This window comes from Boleophthalmus pectinirostris, unplaced genomic scaffold (assembly GCF_026225935.1).
Source record: "Boleophthalmus pectinirostris isolate CB_2022bp ecotype Guang Dong unplaced genomic scaffold, ASM2622593v1 HiC_scaffold_22, whole genome shotgun sequence".
Taxonomy (NCBI): Eukaryota; Metazoa; Chordata; class Actinopteri; order Gobiiformes; family Gobiidae; genus Boleophthalmus; species Boleophthalmus pectinirostris.
The window spans coordinates 42,314,450-42,335,607 of NW_026571190.1; the positions used below are offsets into that span (position 1 = coordinate 42,314,450).

The 21,158-nt window shown below is 42.7% G+C and overlaps 1 protein-coding gene across 1 annotated transcript in view; it reads right to left on the reverse strand.

The window, feature by feature from the left end:
- Nucleotides 1-21,158, reverse strand: part of cacna1ab (calcium channel, voltage-dependent, P/Q type, alpha 1A subunit, b) — a 178,784-nt gene that overhangs the window by 80,096 nt on the left and 77,530 nt on the right. The window contains 7 exon segments of the mRNA XM_055158395.1: nucleotides 3,231-3,341; nucleotides 4,148-4,312; nucleotides 5,744-5,945; nucleotides 8,038-8,175; nucleotides 9,531-9,691; nucleotides 10,763-10,862; nucleotides 18,540-18,551. Of these exon segments, the coding sequence (XP_055014370.1) occupies nucleotides 3,231-3,341; nucleotides 4,148-4,312; nucleotides 5,744-5,945; nucleotides 8,038-8,175; nucleotides 9,531-9,691; nucleotides 10,763-10,862; nucleotides 18,540-18,551 (889 nt within the window).

A 21,158-nucleotide genomic window follows, 5' to 3' on the forward strand; every position in this document is an offset into this window, starting at 1 on the left:
AAACAGACGTTGTGAGTGTGAGCGGCGTCGCCTCTCCACAGATCTGACCTGTGACTGCGTCCGGTTTGGTCTCCATCATGAGACAGATCTAAACCAGTCTAAACCAGGTCTAAACCAGGTCTAAACCAGGTCTAAACCAGGTCTAACCAGGTCTAAACCAGGTCTAAACTAGGTCTAAACCAAGACTAAACCAGGACTAAACCAGGTCTAAACCAGGTCTAAACCAGGTCTAAACCAGGACTAACCCAAGACTAAACCAGGTCTAACCCAAGACTAAACCAGGTCTAAACCAGGTCTAAACCAGGTCTAAACCAGGTCTAAACTAGGTCTAAACCAAGACTAAACCAGGACTAAACCAGGTCTAAACCAGGTCTAAACCAGGTCTAAACCAGGTCTAACCCAAGACTAAACCAGGTCTAAACCAAGTCTAAACCAGGTCTAAACCAGGTCTAAACCAGGTCTAACCCAGGTCTAAACCAGGACTAAACCAGGTCTAACCCAGGTCTAAACCAGGTCTAAACCAGGTCTAACCCAGGTCTAAACCAGGTCTAACCCAGGTCTAACCCAGGTCTAAACCAGGTCTAAACCAGGTCTAAACCAGGTCTAAACCAGGTCTAACCCAGGTCTAAACCAGGTCTAACCCAGGACTAAACCAGGTCTAAACGTGGTCTAAACCAGGTCTAAACCAGGTCTAAACCAGGTCTAAACCTGGTCTAAACCAGGTCTAAACCAGGTCTAAACCAGGACTAAACCAGGTCTAAACCAGGACTAAACCAGGTCTAACCCAGGACTAAACCAGGTCTAAACCAGGTCTAAACAAGGTCTAACTCAGACTAAACCAGGACTAAACCAGGTCTAACCCAAGACAAAATCTACTTGAGTAAAAGTATTTAAGTACCTGTATTAAAAAGTATTTCACACATTTTGAGTTGGTGTAAAACCTCAGATGAACTGAGACTCTGATAAAGATTTTGTTCAACAGAAACCATCTCTTTTTTTTTTTTTTTTTTTTTTTTTTTTTTGTATATTTGTGTGACTCAAACTGTGAACATGTTCAAAAATAAACCTCAGACTTACACGGCTTAAAATACTACAACTCTAGTACTACTACAGTAAAAAGTACTCAGAAATGACGTGGAATAGGAAGTACAGACACCAGCTCTGAAATGTACTGAAGTAAAAGTAAAAAGTAAAAGTAAAATAAAAGTACAGATGATTAAACTGTACTACTGAAGTGCAGTACTTTTCTACTTTGACTTTGTTAAATTCCACCACTGGACAAACATCGGTGCCTGCTGTGACGTGTTCCAGTAAAGTAACGACTGTTTTGGCTAAAAATCATGTGACGCACGAACGTAATATTTGGAAACGAAACTTAGTTCCTTTTTCAATTCAACGCAACGTTACTTTTCTGTGTATGTCTGTCCTGCCCCGGCGACTAGGGGTGTGCAAAAGTATTGAAATATCGATAAATCGTATCGTTTAATGTGATGATACAGTATCAATATCATGGGCTGCTGTATCGATATATCACGCAGAGTATTTTTTTTGTAAATTTAACTTAATTATTTTGTTAAAGCTACAGATTAAGTTGCTTGTTTAGAGGAAAGAAACTCGTTTATGTAACTCATTTGACATTTTCACTGTTTTGATGATTAAAATGTTCATGTTTCATATGAACTTTGCAAAAAAAAAAAAAAAGTGGTTTAACAAAGACTTTTAGTATCACAGCCATGATTTAGACTTTATTTTATATTAAAGGTTGTATAGAGGATTTTTTTAAGGGAAGAGAAATACAGCGACAGTCCTCGTGCGCGTTCAGAATCACTGTTGAAGTTTCCTGTCTAGAAGTAATTCAGCGACCGACGCGTCTTTAGTTTTTAGACCCTTCGTCTGCTTCGGTCGCGCCATCGCTGGACGAGATCTCCAAGAATCACCTCAGTTTGGCTTTGCTCCTTTTCCTCTTCTCTTCTTCTTTCAGCGACCTCAAAAACGGACTTTCTTTTGCGGTGAACCGGTCGTGGATTCTCGTCCGCCGTCGCGACAAACTTTGTGCGAAATGCGAGGAAGCGACAGTTCGAAAAAGCCTCTAAGAACCGCTGCGTAAACCACGTAATCCCCGCGCGCCGACGAGTCAGTTACACTAGGGAGTTTGACTGACAACCTAACAGCCAATAGAAAATGAGGGAGCCTCGTTTTCTATTGGCTGATGTTTATCTGGCCTCAACACGTCCACAGTTGATAGATTTTCGTTCTTTTTTTTTTGGTCATCATAATTACAAAGCTGCTGCGTCTCTGTAATGGTATTTTAATCTTTCACTGACAGTTTGAAACTAAAAAAAATCCTCCAGACAACCTTTAAATCGTATCAAAATGATTGAATTAAAAGTGCACTGTATCGAGATAAGTATCGTATCGTAGTCTGTGTATCGAGGCATGTATCGTATCGGCAACGTCTTAACGATACCGAGCCCTACCGGCGACGTGAGGCATTTGGGGCACACAGAGGACAGTCCGCCCCGGTCGACAGTGGTGCCGGGAGAGGGCGCAGCGGGCACTGACCCCATGACCTGGGAAGCATGACGTCCAGGTAGGAGGAGCTGTAAAGCGGCCGGAGCGTCGGGCCACCTTCACCTCGAGTCTTTCCTGGTCGACCCAGAGCCACCGCCTCAGAGGAAGTGAGCTGGACGGGGGCTGGAGACACTCGACGAGACGTTCCTCGAGAAGATCCTCCTGCACCGAGCGTCCGTCCCTCACCCGCTGACCCCACGTTTACCTCTGAACAGTTTCACGTCCTCTTGACTCTGTGAAGTTCTTTTCATTTTTCCCTCACGGTTCTTGTCGACTGTCGGCCTCGTGCCGGATTTAACTTCAGATGGAGTTTACACCAAAAAATACCAAAGTAACGAGGAACGTAAAAAAAAAAAAGTGACTTTCCATGAGAGAAACTAAGTAAAGTAATGGATTACTTTTTAAAGAAGTAACGAGCGAACGTGACTTTTTTAAAGTCACTTCCCCGACACTGGGCGTGTTTCAGTGTTTGATGTGACGGCTCAGACTCTTCTTCTCTTCTGACCAGACGACTGCGGTAAAATATGGAGCAGCTGTTTCATTATCAACGTGAACTTTCTCTCTTCGGTAACCCACGGTAACCCACGGTAACCCACGGTAACCCACGGTAACCCACGGTAACCCACGGTAACGCCGAGGAGAGCGGGACTGTCACTCACCAGGGGCCCGAAGGCGATGATCTTCAGAATCGACTCCATGAAGAAGAAGGTGGTGAAGACGATGTTCAGGTTCTTCAGGACGTTATCGTAGGTTTGAGACGCACCGTCGAACTGAGGAGAACAACAACAAGAACAAGTGAGGAACAAGAACAAGAACAGAACAAGAACAGAACAAGAACAAGAACAAGAACAAGAACATGAACAAGAGAACAAGAACAATGAACATGAACATGAACATGAACATGAACATGAACAAGAACAAGAACAAGAACATGAACATGAACAAGAACATGAACAAGAACATGAACAGAACAGGAACAAGAACATGAACAAGAACATAAACAGAACAAGAAGAACAAAGAACAGAAACAGAACATGAACATGAACATGAACAAGAACATGAACAAGAACAAGAACATGAACAAGAACATGAACAGAAACAAGAACATGAAATGAACATGAACAAGAACATGAACAAGAACAAGAACAAGAACATGAACAAGAACATGAACAGGAACAAGAACATGAACAAGAACAAGAACAAGAACATGAACAAGAACATGAACAAGAACATGAACAAGAACAAGAACAAGAACATGAACAGAACAAGAAAGAACAAGAACATGAACAAGAACAAACAAGAACATGAACAAGAACATGAACAAGAACAGAACAAGAACAAGAACATGAACAAGAACATGAACAGAACAAGAACAATGAACAGATGAAGAACAGATGAAGAACAAGAACAAGAACAAGTGAGGAACAAGAACAAGAACAAGAACATGAACAAGAACAAGAGAAAGAAAAGGTGAGGAACAGATGAAGAACAAGTGAAACACAGATGAAGAACAGATGAAGAACGTGTGAAGAACGAGTGAAGAACGAGTGAAGAACGTGAAGAAGAGGAGGTTGACCTTCATCATGAGGACGATGGTGTTGAGCGCGATCAGAGCCATGATGCTGTACTCAAACGGAGGAGAAACCACAAACTGCCACATCCGATACTGGAAACTCAACTTGTTCTTGGGCATGTGACGAGTCAAAGGACGAGCGTTTATGGCAAAGTCGATACAAGCTCTCTGCAACGACAAACCAGAACTGAACCAGGACTCAAACAGGACTCAAACAGGTCTAAACCAGAACTGAACCAGGACTCAAACAGGACTCAAACAGGTCTAAACCAGAACTGAACCAGGACTCAAACAGGACTCAAACAGGTCTAAACAAGAACTGAACCAGGACTCAAACAGGACTCAAACAGGTCTAAACAAGAACTGAACCAGGACTCAAACGAGAACTGAACCAGGACTCAAACAGGACTCAAACAGGTCTAAACGAGAACTGAACCAGGACTCAAACAGGACTCAAACAGGTCTAAACCAGAACTGAACCAGGACTCAAACAGGACTCAAACAGGTCTAAACAAGAACTGAACCAGGACTCAAACGAGAACTGAACCAGGACTCAAACAGGACTCAAACAGGTCTAAACGAGAACTGAACCAGGACTCAAACGAGAACTGAACCAGGACTCAAACGAGAACTGAACCAGGAACCAGAGACTGAACCAGACTCAACGAGAACTGAACCAGGACTAGACCAGGACTAGACCAGGACTAGAACAGGACTAGAACAGGACTAGACCAGGACTAGACCAGGACTAAACGAGAAACTGAACCAGGACTAAACGAAACTGAACCAGGACTAAAACAGGATTAAACCAGGACTAACCAGGACTGAAACCAGGACTAAAACCAGGACTAAACCAGGACTAAACCAAGAACTAAACCAGGACTAAACCAGGTCTAAACCAGGACTTGAACCAGGACTAAACCAGGACTAAACCAGGACTAAACCAGACTAAACCAGAAACTAAACCAGGTCTAAACCAGGACTGAACCAGACTAAACCAGGAACTAAACCAGGACTAAAACCAGGACTAAACCAGGACTAAACACTAAACAACTAAACCAGGACTAAACCAGGACTAAACCAGGACTAAACCAGGACTAAACCAGAACTAAACCTTTTCAGCTCAGACACTGATTTAAAGCTGCACTGTGTAACTTTTTCTCCATGGAGACGTTATCGCTTTGTCTGGAATGTTCCACAGTGTGGCATTAAAACCTTTCTATCTCCGCGGAGACCAAACCAGACCGAGTTCCAGGTCGGATCTGCGGAGCGGCGACAGTCAGAACGTCTGTTTTTCTGGTTATATTTAAAACAAAAAAAAACACTCGTAATTGAATAAACGTAAAGTCGAGCTGTTTAAAGTCACACTGTGGAACATTTAAAGCAGAGCGCTGTCGTCTCCATAGAAACAAGCGGGCGATGGACACCCGACCGAAAAGTTACGCAGTGCAGCTTTAGAACTAAAATCAAAAAGTCGGAACTGATTCAAACATTCTGAGACCCAGTAAAGAGTCTAAATCGATTCATCTGCCAAACCCGGATATCGACGAACCGATACCGATGAACCGATATCCGGTGCGGTATCGGCTCGCTCCTCACCTCGTTCTTCTCGAGGCTGTAGTCCTCCATCATCTTGTCTCCTTGCTCTTGGAAGGTGATGATGATGAGAGCCACAAAGATGTTTACGAAGAAGAAGGGGAAGACAACGAAGTACACCACGTAAAAGATGGACATCTCCATCCTGTATCCCGGGCTGGGGCCCTGGTTCTCATAAGTGGAGTCCACCGAGTGTTTTAACACCCTGTCAAAGTAAGAGCGCAGGAGTCAGAGGGGGATTTCACAATAAGAGCGCACTGTCAAAGTAAGAGCACACTGTCACAATAAGAGCGCACTGTCAAAGTAAGAGCACTGCACTGTCAAAGTAAGAGCGCACTGTCAAAGTAAGAGCGCACTGTCAAAGTAAGAGCTGCAATAAGAGCGCACTGTCAAAGTAAGAGCGCACTGTCAAAGTAAGAGCGCACTGTCAAAGTAAGAGCACACTGTCAAAGTAAGAGCACACTGTCAAAGTAAAGACTGTAAGAGCGCACTGTCAAACTGTAAAGAGCACACTGTCAAAGTAAGAGCACACTGCACTGTCAAAGTAAGAGCGCACTGTCAAAGTAAGAGTGCACTGTCAAAGTAAGAGCGCACTGTCAAAGTAAGAGCGCACTGTCAAAGTCACAAAGTAAGAGCGCACTGTCAAAGTAAGAGCGCACTGTCAAAGTAAGAGCGCACTGTAAGAGCGCACTGTCAAAGTAAGAGCGCACTGTCAAAGTAAGAGCGCACTGTCAAAGTAAGAGCGCACTGTCACAATAAGAGCGCACTGTCAAAGTAAGAGCGCACTGTCAAAGTAAGAGCGCGGGTCAGAGCAGACTTCAGTCAGTACAGTCAAAGTAGCAGCAATACAGTAGTAGTAGTAGCAGTAATAGTAGTACTTGTAGTAGTAGTACCTGTAGTACTTGTAGCAGTATTTGTAGTACTTGTAGTAGTATTTGTAGTACTCACGTGGGCCACCCCTCTCCAGTGGAAACAGTGAAGAGTAGTAGTAGTAGTAGTAGTAGTAGTAGTAGTAGTAGTAGTAGTAGTAGTAGTAGTAGTAGTAGTATTTGTAGTACTCACGTGGGCCACCCCTCTCCAGTGGACACAGTGAAGAGGATGTAGTAGTAGTAGTAGTAGTATTTGTAGTAGTATTTGTAGTACTCACGTGGGCCACCCCTCTCCAGTGGACACAGTGAAGAGGATGTAGTAGTAGTAGTAGTAGTAGTATTTGTAGTAGTATTTGTAGTACTCACGTGGGCCACCCCTCTCCAGTGGACACAGTGAAGAGGATGTAGTAGTAGTAGTAGTAGTATTTGTAGTAGTATTTGTAGTACTCACGTGGGCCACCCCTCTCCAGTGGACACAGTGAAGAGGATGTAGTAGTAGTAGTAGTAGTATTTGTAGTAGTATTTGTAGTACTCACGTGGGCCACCCCTCTCCAGTGGACACAGTGAAGAGGATGTAGTAGTAGTAGTAGTAGTAGTAGTATTTGTAGTAGTATTTGTAGTACTCACGTGGGCCACCCCTCTCCAGTGGACACAGTGAAGAGGGTGTAGTAGTAGTAGTAGTAGTAGTAGTATTTGTAGTAGTATTTGTAGTACTCACGTGGGCCACCCCTCTCCAGTGGACACAGTGAAGAGGATGTAGTAGTAGTAGTAGTAGTAGTAGTATTTGTAGTAGTATTTGTAGTACTCACGTGGGCCACCCCTCTCCAGTGGACACAGTGAAGAGGAGTAGTAGTAGTAGTAGTAGTAGTATTTGTAGTAGTATTTGTAGTACTCACGTGGGCCACCCCTCTCCAGTGGACACAGTGAAGAGGGTGTAGTAGTAGTAGTAGTAGTAGTATTTGTAGTAGTATTTGTAGTACTCACGTGGGCCACCCCTCTCCAGTGGACACAGTGAAGAGGGTGTAGTAGTAGTAGTAGTAGTAGTATTTGTAGTAGTATTTGTAGTACTCACGTGGGCCACCCCTCTCCAGTGGACACAGTGAAGAGGATGTAGTAGTAGTAGTAGTAGTAGTATTTGTAGTAGTATTTGTAGTACTCACGTGGGCCACCCCTCTCCAGTGGACACAGTGAAGAGGATGTAGTAGTAGTAGTAGTAGTAGTAGTATTTGTAGTAGTATTTGTAGTACTCACGTGGGCCACCCCTCTCCAGTGGACACAGTGAAGGGTGTAGTAGTAGTAGTAGTAGTAGTAGTATTTGTAGTAGTATTTGTAGTACTCACGTGGGCCACCCCTCTCCAGTGGACACAGTGAAGAGGATGTAGTAGTAGTAGTAGTAGTAGTATTTGTAGTAGTATTTGTAGTACTCACGTGGGCCACCCCTCTCCAGTGGACACAGTGAAGAGGGTGAGCAGGGCCCAAGCCACATTGTCGTAGTGGAAATCGTACTTCTTCCACTCCCGCTTCTGAGCTTTCACCTCGTCTCGCTCGTACACCAGATACTCGCCCCTGAAACGCACAAACACACACACCCAACACACACACACACACACACACAAACACACACACACACACACACACACAAACACAAACACACAAAAACACACAGAAACACTTTAATAAACTCACACTCGTCAGGTCTGTATATTTAGTGTCAGATCGGGGCTGTGACTCTGCACACGACCACCAGAGGGCAGTGCAAGCTCACACACACACACACACACACACACACACTCACAGACACGCACGCACGCACACACACACACACTCACACACACACACACACACACACACACACACAGACACACACACACACACACACGCACTCACACACACACACACACACACACACTCACACACACACACACACACACAAACACACACTTCCTTCTCAGTGCAGTGACGTGTGTTTAAATTGTTCCTTTTCAGACTCTCGTGTGTTTTGGGGCTCAACTTTCTGAAGCCGTTGAGGAAAAAAAAAAAAAAAAAAAAGACTTTTTCCCGACAGAAGAGGATGAACTGTTTTTTCATGTGGAAAGGCCCAAGTAATGCAGAAATATGAACCAGAAACCAGCACTAAACAAGGACTAAACCAGGTCTAAACCAGGTCTAAACCAGGTCTAAACCAGGTCTAAACCAGGTCTAAACCAGGTCTAAACTAGGTCTAAACCAGAACTAAACCAGGTCTAACACAAGGTCGAAAACCAGGTCTAAACCAGAACTAAACCAGGTCTAAACTAGGTCTAAACCAGAACTAAACCAGGTCTAACACAAGGTCGAAAACCAGGTCTAAACCAGAACTAAACCAGGTCTAAACCAGGACTAAACAAGGTCTAAACAACATCTAAAATGGATTTTAAAAGTTGTTTCTGGTCAGATTGTGTTAAAAAACAAAGCTCAGTTTAACGCTGCACTGTGTAACTTTTCTGGTGGAGGATCCGTCACCTTCTTGTTTCTATGGATACGTCGTCGCTCTGCCTGGAATGTTCCACAGTGTGACTTTAAACAGCTCTACCTTACATTTATTCAATCACAGGTGGTTTTAAGGCTCAAAAACACCTAGAAAAACAAACACTGTGAGTGTGAGCGGTGTCGCCTCTCCACAGATCTGACCTGGGACTGGGTCTGGTTTGGTCTCCATGACGATAGAAAGGTTTAATGCCATACTGTGAAACATTCCAGACGAAGCCACAACATCTGCACGGGGAAAAGGACTCGACGAAGCCTCCACCAGAAAAGTGACACAATCCACCTCTGAGTCCAACGTGGAGAAGATGAGGTTCAGACAGAGCAGTGCCTCAGTTAGCGTGGCCCCCTGCAGATGTGTGTGTGTGTGTGTGTGTGTGTACGTGTGTGCGTCGGACCTGCAGTCGCGCTCGAACTCTTTGGACTCGTCGGAGCAGTAGAAGAATCGTCCTTTGAAGAGCTGCACGGCCACCACAGCGAAGATGAACATGAAGAGCATGTAGACGATCAAGATGTTCAGGACGTTCTTCAGGGAGTTCACCACACAGTCGAACACGGCCTGGACCACGAAGAGGACGAAGAGGACGAAGAGGACGAAGAGGAGGAGGAGGAGGAGGAGGAAGAGGAAAAAGGAGAAGAGAAGGTTACAGAAGACTACATCTGACGTTGAGGATCTTGGCGTGTTTGTCCGGCCGCCGTCTCGGAGCAGAGCTCTAAAGATCTAAAGTCACCGAACGTCACTGGATCGAAGCTTTTTCAGTATCAGCAAATCAGAACTAAACCAGGACTAAAACGGGTCTAAACCAGGTCTAAATAAGGACAAAACCCAGCCTAAACAAGGACTAAAACAGGACTAAACCAGAACTAAACCAGGACTAAACCAGAACTAAACCAGGACTAAACCAGGACTAAACCAGGACTAAACAGGACTAAAACCAGGACTAAACCAGGACTAAAAACCAGGACTAAACCAGGACTAAACTGGGACTAAACTGGGACTAAACCAGGACTAAACTAGGACTAAACCAGGATTGAATTGGGACTAAACCAGGACTAAACCGGCACTAAAACAGGACTATTTCAGGACTAAACCAGGACTGAACCAGGACTAAACCAGGACTAAACAAGGACTAAACCAGGTCTAAACCAGGTCTAAACTGGGACTAAACCTGGACTAAACCAGGACTAAACCAGGTCTAAACCAGGACTGAACCAGGACTAAACCAGGACTAAACCAGGTCTAAACCAGGTCTAAACTGGGACTAAACCAGGACTAAAACCAGGACTAAACCAGCTCTAAACCAGGACTAAACCAGGTCTAAACCAGGACTAAACCAGGACTAAACCAGGACTAAACCAGGACTAAACCTGAACTAAACCAGGTAGAAATTTCAGCACCTAAAAATCTGTTTTGGTACAAAATTCTCAACACGAAACTTAAAACACTGAATAAATAAAGTGATACTGGTTTGTCGTTAGTCTGGACCGAGACCACGACTTTTGTAAACGCACGATGAAAGATTCTTCAAACATGAATCAATCCAAATCAAACTTCAGCGTGAGAAGAAACGGCGAGGACACGTTGTTGTTGTTGAAAGTTCTGGTGTAAATGTGCGTGTGAAGTTCTGACCTTGAGCTTGGGGAGCCTCTTGATGGTCTTGAGCGGCCGCAGGACCCTCAGCACTCGCAGGGACTTGATCGTGCTGATGTCTTTGCCTTTGCTGCTCCCCCTGCAGGTCGGGAGAGGAACAACAGCACACGGTCACGTCACACACACAGAGAGAAGCGGCGCCCCCTACGGCCAGCGAGGGGGGGGGTGTGTCACATGAAGCCCGCGGGGTTTCATGGAGCGGTGCGGTGCTCGGGGTCATTCACATGGACAGGCAGCTCGGCGAGTGCCCGGCCAAACCTCTTTCTTTCGTTCGGTCGCGTTCGGTGGGCGGATTATATCGACATAATCCAGTGTTTTTAAATCACTAAAAACACCTCGGAACTTTCACATAGTTTACACCAGGCTCATGTTTCTGACGACAGCGATGTGTAAATATATGTTGTTCTGCCTTTCAGTCTTTTGCATTTACTAATACTTTTATTTTGAAATCTGTGCTTTTATTTTGGTCCGTGGAACCAGAACTGTGAAAAATAAGAACACAAGCTGGTAAAGAGGCCATAAAACTGGACTCATGCAGCTAAAAATCAAACTTACAAAAGCAACACGTGTATAAATATTAGGGAGAAAATTTGCCCAACTTTTTGAAACATTTCTGAAAATCAGTCTGTACCTCGTATTCGATTTTTTACACTTGCCAAAGTAAAGTTCCAGGAGAAATTTCATGAAATTCTACTGGGTCCATAAAGCCTCTGGAGTTTAGCGTCTGCAGAAGATTTAAACCTGAACTGAAAAATCAGTTTTTCTTCCAATAACATCAAAAATAATGAATTTATCCCAATAGTATCAATGAAAGTTGAATATAAATCTGGACATTGTGGATCATTTGGTGTCAGTTTTCTGTCTCTGTCATCATTAGTTTCTGAGATATGGCTATAAAATTTAATTTTTTTGGGCAAGGACATTGAATAAACAATTACAAAAAAAAATAAATTAAATAAATTATAAAAAATAAATTAATTAATTAATAAAAAAAATAAAAAAATAAAATAAAATAAATAAATATAATATGATAATAATAATAATAATAATAATTAATAATAAATATACAATTAATTTAAAAATAATTAATTAATTAATAAAAAGTAATGTATAATAAAATTAAAAATAAATTAATAAATTAATAAAAAAATATTTATAATAAAATAAAATATTATATTATTATTTTTGTTATTGTTATTTTTAAAGTTATTTAGAGAAAAACGAAATTTCTCAGCCAGAGTTTTATGGACACTGTTAAAATAGAACTTAAAGGTCTTGTTGGACCCAGTAGATTTTATTCAACTGAGCAAATATTCCACACATTTTCTTTTAGTTGGTTTTGTCACATTTTAAAATTGTGTACAAGTTGAATTTCTGACACTGGGGAAAATGATGCAGCCTAATATGTTTACATTTGTACATTTTATTTAGCTCGTTTCATTAGTGTAAAATTATTTCAAAACAAAACTGTAATAATAATCAGCCATATTATTTATGTTAACGGTTATTTTCTTTGTGTCGTGCGCCTCTTATTATCTCCTAATGATAAAAACAGATCTGTGATAAATTTTTTACTACAACATCTGCGTCGTCGTTGAATCAGAACAAAACACACTGATCTGTCGCTTTTATTCAATCCACAGAACGTCTAAAGAAGCGACGAAGACAACGATCAGACCGCAGGCGTCACGCTCAGTTTGACACTAGAACGACACAAAAGAACACCATATTTTCACTATTTTACAATAACTACACCTTATTTAGCCTTAATAAAGCATGAACAAAGGCTTAATTAATAATGATTCACGCTTAGTAACTACTTAATTACTACCTTAATTAGCACTTGGACTTAATTCACCTGTGCTGTAAATAGTTACTCATAATTATTTGATACTTAATTACTCATGAACTAACCATTTATTAATCATTAGTAAACTATGAGAGAATGATTTACTAATAATACAATGCAGTGATAATTCAGGCAGCTGTTATCTGTTAGTTAAATCTTTTTGAGAGCTTCTCTAAAGTGAAGACAAATTATGTTTTATTAAACATTTACTAAGCGTGAATCATTATTAATTAAATCTTTGTTCATTATTAATTAAGTCTTTGTTCATGCTTTATTAAACCTAAGTAAGGTGTAGTTATTATAAAGTGTTACCGAGTACTTTAAGTGTCACTGACCCTGGGCAGAGTGTGGACGATCGACGCTTTTCTTTAATTTCCTTGGATTTTTGAGAATTAAAGATCGAGACGAGCACAAGAAAACAGCAAATACTGAAAAATATTTTTTATGGACAAACAAGTGAATTTTCTAAAGTGAACTTTTGTGTGATTCTGTGTGTTTTTCCCTTTGCTGTCCTCATGTTTCAGTTTTTATGTTTGTTTGTTTGTTTGTTTGTTTGTTTGTTTGTTTGTTTGACGGAGCTGGTCTGAGGACTTCGGTGAATCTATGTGAAAGACTGACACCATGAGATGAATCTGGAGCAAACGTCTCGTGTTTACGTCAGGAATCTTCAGAGGAGCAGGGTGAAGCGCCGTGTGCACAGGGGCCTCCAAAACCTCGCCATCTCGTCCGAGGGCGGGGCTTAACTTTCTACCGTAACCACGGAAACTCAGAGTAAACGGACTTTTACTTTTACCTGAGCTGAAAAAAACTAAAACGAGAAACGCTCCTGAATCAAACAAAATGACTCTGAGCTTTAACAATCTGTGTGTCATTCAATCATTTTTCAAAATAAAACCAAAAATAAGAAAATTAAACAAAAAAAAAAAAAAACAACAACTATTTTCTTCAATATTTGTCTCCAAAACCAAAATGAAAAAACAGATAACGGACTAAATCAGGTCTAAACCAGGACTAAATCAGGTCTAAACCAGGTCTAAACCAGGACTAAATCAGGTCTAAACCAGGACTAAACCAGGACTAAACCAGGACTAAACCAGGTCTAAACCAGGACTAAACCAGGTCTAAACCAGGTCTAAACCAGGACTAAACCAGGTCTAAACCAGGACTAAACCAGGTCTAAACCAGGTCTAAACCAGGACTAAACCAGGTCTAAAACCAGGACTAAACCAGGACTAAACCAGGACTAAACCAGGACTAAACCAGGACTAAACCAGGTCTAAACCAGGTCTAAACCAGGACTAAACCAGGTCAAAACCAGGTCTAAACCAGGTCTAAACCAGGTCTAAACCAGGACTAAACCAGGACTTAGACCGGGACAAGATCAAGACAATCAAAAACAGAAAAAAAACCCCAAATCATTATGTTTTTTTTTGTTGTTTTTCTGTTTTTATTTTGGTTTTGGAGACAAAAAATTTTGAGAAAATTGTTTTTTTTTTCTCATTTTCTTATCCTTGTTTTATTTTGAAAAACGAATGGACGAACGATAGGCTCTTTATTATATTTATTATATATTATATTCCACCTCGTGATGTCATGAAGTGGAGATTTTCAGGTGAACAGCTCCTTTTACTTTTAGTTCAGTCGAGCGATTCCAGAGGCTGAAATGATCCAGATGAATCTCGTGAAGGTGTGTGGAGTTTAAAAACACAGTGGAGCGCTTCACGTATCACCACATGATGACATCACAAGGTGGAACAGAGTGTTTCCAGTTTGAGAGAAGAGCTCATGGGAGTCAGTTTTGCCTTTTCCTTCACTTTTCCCTCTCTCTGTCTCTCGCTCTGTCAGCTTTGATTGACACGTGTCACTAAGCCCCGCCCCCGGGCCTGATGGCGAGCGGCGCGGGATGGGTTAGCGTTAGTGGCGTCGCGCGGGAGCCTCGGGGGCAGGTCGGGGTAATTGAGTGAGGATGGAGTGATCAGGCGGCGGACGAGTGCGGAGTGACACGTCGGGACTCGGCAGGTGCATCGATTTCCCACGATGCACCGCTGCAGGAGCCGGGAGGCGCCGCGAGAGAGACTCCGGCCACTCAGGAGTAAAAGCCCGCGGAGGTCAAAGGTCACGGGCGAGGACTTAGGAGACAAGGGAGGAGGAGGAAAGGAGCTACGGAAAACACGACTCGACTGTTTTGAATGTGCGAATAAAACACCAAGTCAAACACAAACCTGCACTAAAACTCTCACTCGTTTATGTTTCGTTTGTGCTGCAAAAAGTTTGATTTTCTTAAAATATTCACAGTTTTATTTTTGGTCGATGACGTCGTTCGGCCTCAAAACGACAGAAAACGATACAAGTGTTTGTGTTCGGTTTGTGTTGTTTCGTTTTGACGTAAACCAGTGACTAAACCAGGACTAACCAAGACTAAACCAGGTCTAAACCAGGACTAAACCAGGGACTAAACCAGACTAAACCAGGTCTAAACCAGGACTAAAACCAGGACTAAACCAGACTAAACCAGACTAAACCAGGTCTAAACCAGGACTAAACCAGGACTAACCAAGACTAAACCAGGTCTAAACCAGGACTAAACCAGGTCTAAACCAGGTCTAAACCAGGACTAAACCAGGACTAAACCAGGTCTAAACCAGGTCTAAACCAGGTCTAAACCAGGACTAAACCAGGACTAAACCAGGTCTAAACCAGGTCTAAACCAGGTTTAAACAAGGACTAAACCAGGACTGAACCAGGACTAAACGAGAACCAAACCAGGACTAATCTTGGACTAGAACTTGGAATCTAGTTCTGCCCCTGAGAGAACCCCGAGCCCGTGGAACAGGGTGTGATCGGGCGTCAGCTGCGTTTCGTCTCATGGAGTGTGGAGTTCTGCATCGGTCCTTTCACTCGTGGTCACCTGACGGTTTACATGGGCGCGTCTCCGGCGTTTCATCGCTGTTGATATCGCGCTGATTTTAGCGAAATTGTATGAAGAAAAACCCACCACTTCAGTCCAGGTTAAAAAAGCTTTTTGACGAGCAATACTCACATTTGTACACTGTAAAACATTACTTTTTAATTTTTCTCCCCTGTAACGCCACATTACGGCGTTACAGCAAAAAACTATGGATTACAATAAATTCTTACTTTTATAACGTGTTACTCCAAACACTGTGCGTGACTCCTTCATTTGTGTGAGTTTTTTTATACAATTATTCATTATTATTTTCATGTAAATTCTCTGAGGTCATGTCCGTTCAGCTGACGTCAGCGACTTTAACAAAACTCCACAAAACGAGTGAAGAGAAACGACCGGAGTCTGTGGAAAAGTCTGGATCAGTCTTCAGTTTTGCTGAAGCCGCTGACGTCAGCTGAGCGGAAATGACCTCATATCATTTCAACAAAAATAATAATTAAACACAAACATGAGACGTCTTCTGGTCGTGCAGGTCGTGTCTCTGTCGCGTCCGTCGGTCCAAGACCAGGTCTGGACTAAATGACGTGTGAATGACGTCCAGTATTTGGGCGTCAAACTCTGACCCACGTAGACGTAAATGTGCAGTGAAACATTTGAACTGCACCGATTTCACTAGTACTGTTTTCTAATCTTCACATAGTGGGTGTCATGTTTACATGGTGGGTGTCATGTTTACATAGTGGGTGTCATGTTTACATAGTGGGTGTCATGTTTACATAGTGGGTGTCATGTTTACATGGTGGGTGTCATGTTTACATGGTGGGTGTCATGTTTACATAGTGGGTGTCATGTTTACATGGTGGGTGTCATGTTTACATAGTGGTCATGTTTACATGGTGGGTGTCATTTACATGGTGGGTGTCATGTTTACATGGTGGGTGTCATGTTTACATGGTGGGTGTCATGTTTACATAGTGGGTGTCATGTTTACATGGTGGGTGTCATGTTTACATGGTGGGTGTCATGTTTACATGGTGGGTGTCATGTTTACATGGTGGGTGTCATGTTTACATGGTGGGTGTCATGTTTACATGGTGGGTGTCATGTTTACATAGTGGGTGTCATAGAGGGGTGCTCTACACTATTATGCACTTTTAAAATACTTTGCAGTTGTGTGATGTTCTAACATAATTTTGTTGTTATTTTATATGATGACGACAATAAAGGAATTGAACTGAATTTGAACCGTGGACTCGAGACTTTAGGACGTCATGTGGACATGTCATACGACGCAGGAGAATGACGTTATTAATGAATATAATCCTTTTTCTAATGACAAATATCAGCATAATAACAAATAACATTCATTCATTTTAATTTAGATTATTTGTGATTAAACATTCATTATTAATTATTTATTTATTGGAGCACGTGATATTTTGTTTTCTGTTTAATGAACTCATTTAGCTCTTTATGTTTATTTATTTATCTGGAAAATCCTTTTGTGGAAAATTATATCCCGTCCAGACACTTTATATCCCGTCCAGACACTTTATATCCCTTTATATCCCGTCCACACCGATGAGTTCAGTTGGTCGAGTGTTTGTTCATGGACCTGTTGTGTGCGTCGCCACAGGAAAAAAACAAACGTTCATCCTGGACGTCTGGTAAACGCTGGACAAAAGACGTGATCTGCTTCAGCGGACGAACAAAACTGATCCTAAAAAGACGTTTCAGTGTTTCTTTGTGCAGTGGGGAATAATTTAGTAAATAAACTCGCACAAATGAACAGTGTTGGGAAGTTTACTTTAAAAATGTAATCCCCTACAGATTACAGATTACACACACCAAAATGTAGTTTGTAACGTAATCCATAAAATTACTTAAAGTGAGTAATGTAATCTGATTACTTTGGATTACTTGATTTGTTGTAGAGAAACAAAGACGAGGAAATCGAAACATAAGAAGTTTTGTCTGATAAAAGAAAATAAAAAGTCCAGACTTTACTGAACCAAATTAAAAATATTATTGATAGAAGAAGAAGAAACACGTCCACACAGCAGGATTTAGTCCTGGTAAATCCTGGTTTAGACCTGGTCTAGACCTGGTTTAGATCTGGTTTAGACCTGGTTTAGACCTGGTTTAGACCTGGTTGAGACCTGGTTTTAGACCTGGTTTAGACCTGGTTTGAACCTGGTTTAGACCTGGTTTAGACCTGGTTTTAGACCTGGTTTGGACCTGGTTTAGACCTGGTTTAGACCTGGTTTAGACCTGGTTTAGACCTGGTTTTAGACCTGGTTTTAGACCTGGTTTAGACCTGGTTTAGACCTGGTTTAGACCTGGGTTTAGACCTGGTTTAGTGTCCGGCAATGAGTGGAATTACCAAAAAAAAAAAAAAAAGCCCCGAAATGTGAAAACAGGAAAATCCCTCTGTGTAATCCATTTATTTCAACAAAGTAACTGTAATCCAATTACCACTCACTGAAACAGTAACTGTAACTGAATACAGTTACTCATCATTTGTACTCTGATTACTCTGGTACTTGTAATCTGTTACTCCCCAACACTGCAAATGAAACAGTCGCACACGAAACGAAACACAAACGTTTGGATCATTTTCTGTCGTTTTGAGGCTGTTTCACTTTTTGAGGCTGGACGACGTCATCGAGCAAAAACAAAACCGTGAATATTTTAAAAACCAGAAACGAAACACAAACGACCGACGGAGTTTTTGTGTTTGTCGGGCGACTTCACCCGCGTCACTGCTCTGGTTCGTTCGTTTGTTTTTCGGTGAAGACTGGAGGATGTCGGTGGTTTTCTTTGCGTCGTGTATTTGATATTTCGAGGAGTGTTAGTTTTCCCAGCGGATGGCGTGAGCAGACGAGGCGAGGAGGCGTGGATGAGAACGAACGAACAAAGAAAGAAAGAGAGAGAAGCCATTTTTTTGTTTTGAATCTGGAGGTGAAGAGCAAAACTGGAGGAAGAGGAAGAGACTTTACCGGGTACTGCTCCTGTGGAGAGGCAGCCGCAAAAAAATATATGTACACCAAAAAAAGAAGAAGAAGAAGGAGAAGAAAAGAACACGACAATATACAGAGAGAAAGAGAAGAGAGAGAGAGAAAGAGAGAGAGACAAAGAGATAGGAGAGGAGAAAGAGAAGATAGAGAAAGACATAGAGAGAAAAAGAAGAGAGAGGGAGAAAGAGAGTGACACAAAGAGGGAGAGAGACAGAGAGAGAGAGACACAGACAGAGAGAAAGAGAAAAGAGAGAGGAGACAGAAGAGAGGGGGGCATAGAGAGAGGGGGATGAAAAGAGAGAGAGAGGAGAGGGAGAAAGAGAGCAGCAGAAAGAGTGAGAGAGACAGACAGAGACAGGAGAAAGAGAGAGAGAGAGAGAGGGGGAAGAAAGAGGGAGAGAGAGAGACAAACAGAGAGATAGGAGAGGAGAAAGAGAAGAGAGGGACAGAGAGAGTGAGACAGAAGAGAGAGGAGGAGACAGAGAGAGAGAGAGGAGAGAAGAAAGGTAAGAGAGAGAGAGCAGAGGGTGACATAGACAGAGAGAGAGAGAGATAGAGAGCAACAGAAAGAGGGAGAGATACAGAGAGGAGAGAGAGAAGAGAGAGAGAGAGAGAAGAGAGAGAGAGAAAGACAAGAGAGAGAACAGAGGATGACATACACAGACAGAGAGAGAGAGAGAAAGGAGAGAGAGGGAGAAAGAGAGCAACAGAAAGAGGGAGAGAGACAGAGAGGAGAAAGAAAAGAGAGATAGAGATAAAAGAGAAAGGAGAGAGAGAGCGACAGAGCGAGAAAGAGAGGACAGGAGAAAGAGAAGAGAGTGAGGCAGACATAGAGAGAAGAGAGAGAAAAAGGAGAGAGAAAAGGAGAGAGGAGAGAAGAGACAGACCAGGGAGAGAGATAAAGAAGAGAGAAAGAACGTGACAGAAAGGAGAAAGAAGAGAGAAGAGAGAGAGAGAAAGGAGAGAGAGGGAGAGAGACAGATAGAGAGAGAGGAGAGAAGAGAGAGACAAGGGAAAGAGATAAAGAAGAGAGAGAGAGATAAAGAGAGTGATAGAGCGAGGGAGGGAGGGAGACAGAGAGCGAGGAGAGGAGAAAGAGAAAAGAGAAGAGCAAGAGGAGGAAGAGGAGGAAGAGGAGGAAAGAGGAGGAGGAGGAGGAAGAGGAGGAGGAGGAAGAGGAGGAAGAGGAGGAGGAGGAAGAGGAGGAAGAGGAGGAAGAGGAGGAGGAAGAGGAGGAAGAGGAGGATGAGGAGGAGGAGGAGGAAGAGGAGGAAGAGGAGGACGACACATGTGGAGCAGACGGACAAACATCGACACAGAGAAAGTTGAACAAGAGAAAAGAGAGAAGGATGAGAGAGAAATGAACCAAACCTGAAGCACAAACATCTGAACTGACACCAGAGTATCCACCAGAGTACTCGAGTACAAAGTCAAGTTACTTCAAAATAATAAGTACTCAAGTAGAAGTACAAAGTAGAGTCAAGTCAGAGTCGTTACAGCTGAATCATAATCTGAAGTGAATTTAACAAAATCTAAAAAAAAAAAACTCTGGAGTTTTTAAAAAAGTTCAGACACAAAACTGAGACAAAGTGAATGAGACGAGAAGCAGCTGCAAGAAACACAAACGTGAGAATCATTTCATTTTGTCACACGGAGCTTCGGTCTCGTGAGTCTTCGTCGCAGAGACTCGTCGTGTCGATAGAAAGAATCGTCTTTTTACGAGTTCAGATATTTTCTTCATGCGTTTGTGATGAAAGTGACAGAAAATATCAACTGAAGGACGTTTTTCTGAAGTCTGTCGGGTGGTTCGTGAAATGAAGAGTGAAGCGACCGACGGTGGAGCGGCGTCGGCAGCCGGAGCGGGGGTGTGCGGGGGGCGGGGTCAGGGGTCAGGGGTCATGCCGTGGACAGGGCCAAAGAGTGAAAGGGTCAAAGGGTCAAAGGGTCAAAGGGAGGTGAGTTTGTCGATGTGGAAAATCTGGATGGAAACTCCTGGTACGAGATGAACTGTGAGTTTAATCTGGTTCCTCTAGACCCCAGCGCCTCACGCACACGAGCGCCTCACGCACACGAGCGCCTCACGCACACGAGCGCCTCACGCACACGACACACGAGCGCCTCACGCACACGACACACGAGCGCCTCACGCACACGAGCGCCTCACGCACACGAGCGCCTCACGCACACGAGCTCAGGTAAAGGGAGTGTTTCTCTGGTCCGTGACTGTTTCCTGCACATCAGTGTTCAGGATTTGCTGTTTCCGCGACGTCGTCAAACGGAGGATCACAGTTTGACAAAATCTTACAAATGCACAGGTGCAAAAATGATGTATTTAATAAATCCTGGGCGCAGATCAAATCAACGTTTCCAAACACGATAATACAAGTTCTACACTGCAGAGGATTCTTCATTAAAACCTTCTGCATAAATAAACACCGTCACGTGTCTCCATGACAACAGTACCTACGCCGCCATGACACCGGACACACTGTGTCACTGACTTCAGCAGCGTCGGAGAAACATGGGCAGGTTTTGTTGTGTATTTGGTTGTTCTAGACGCTCTGAACGGGATAAAATGAATCATTTCTTCACTGTTCCTCT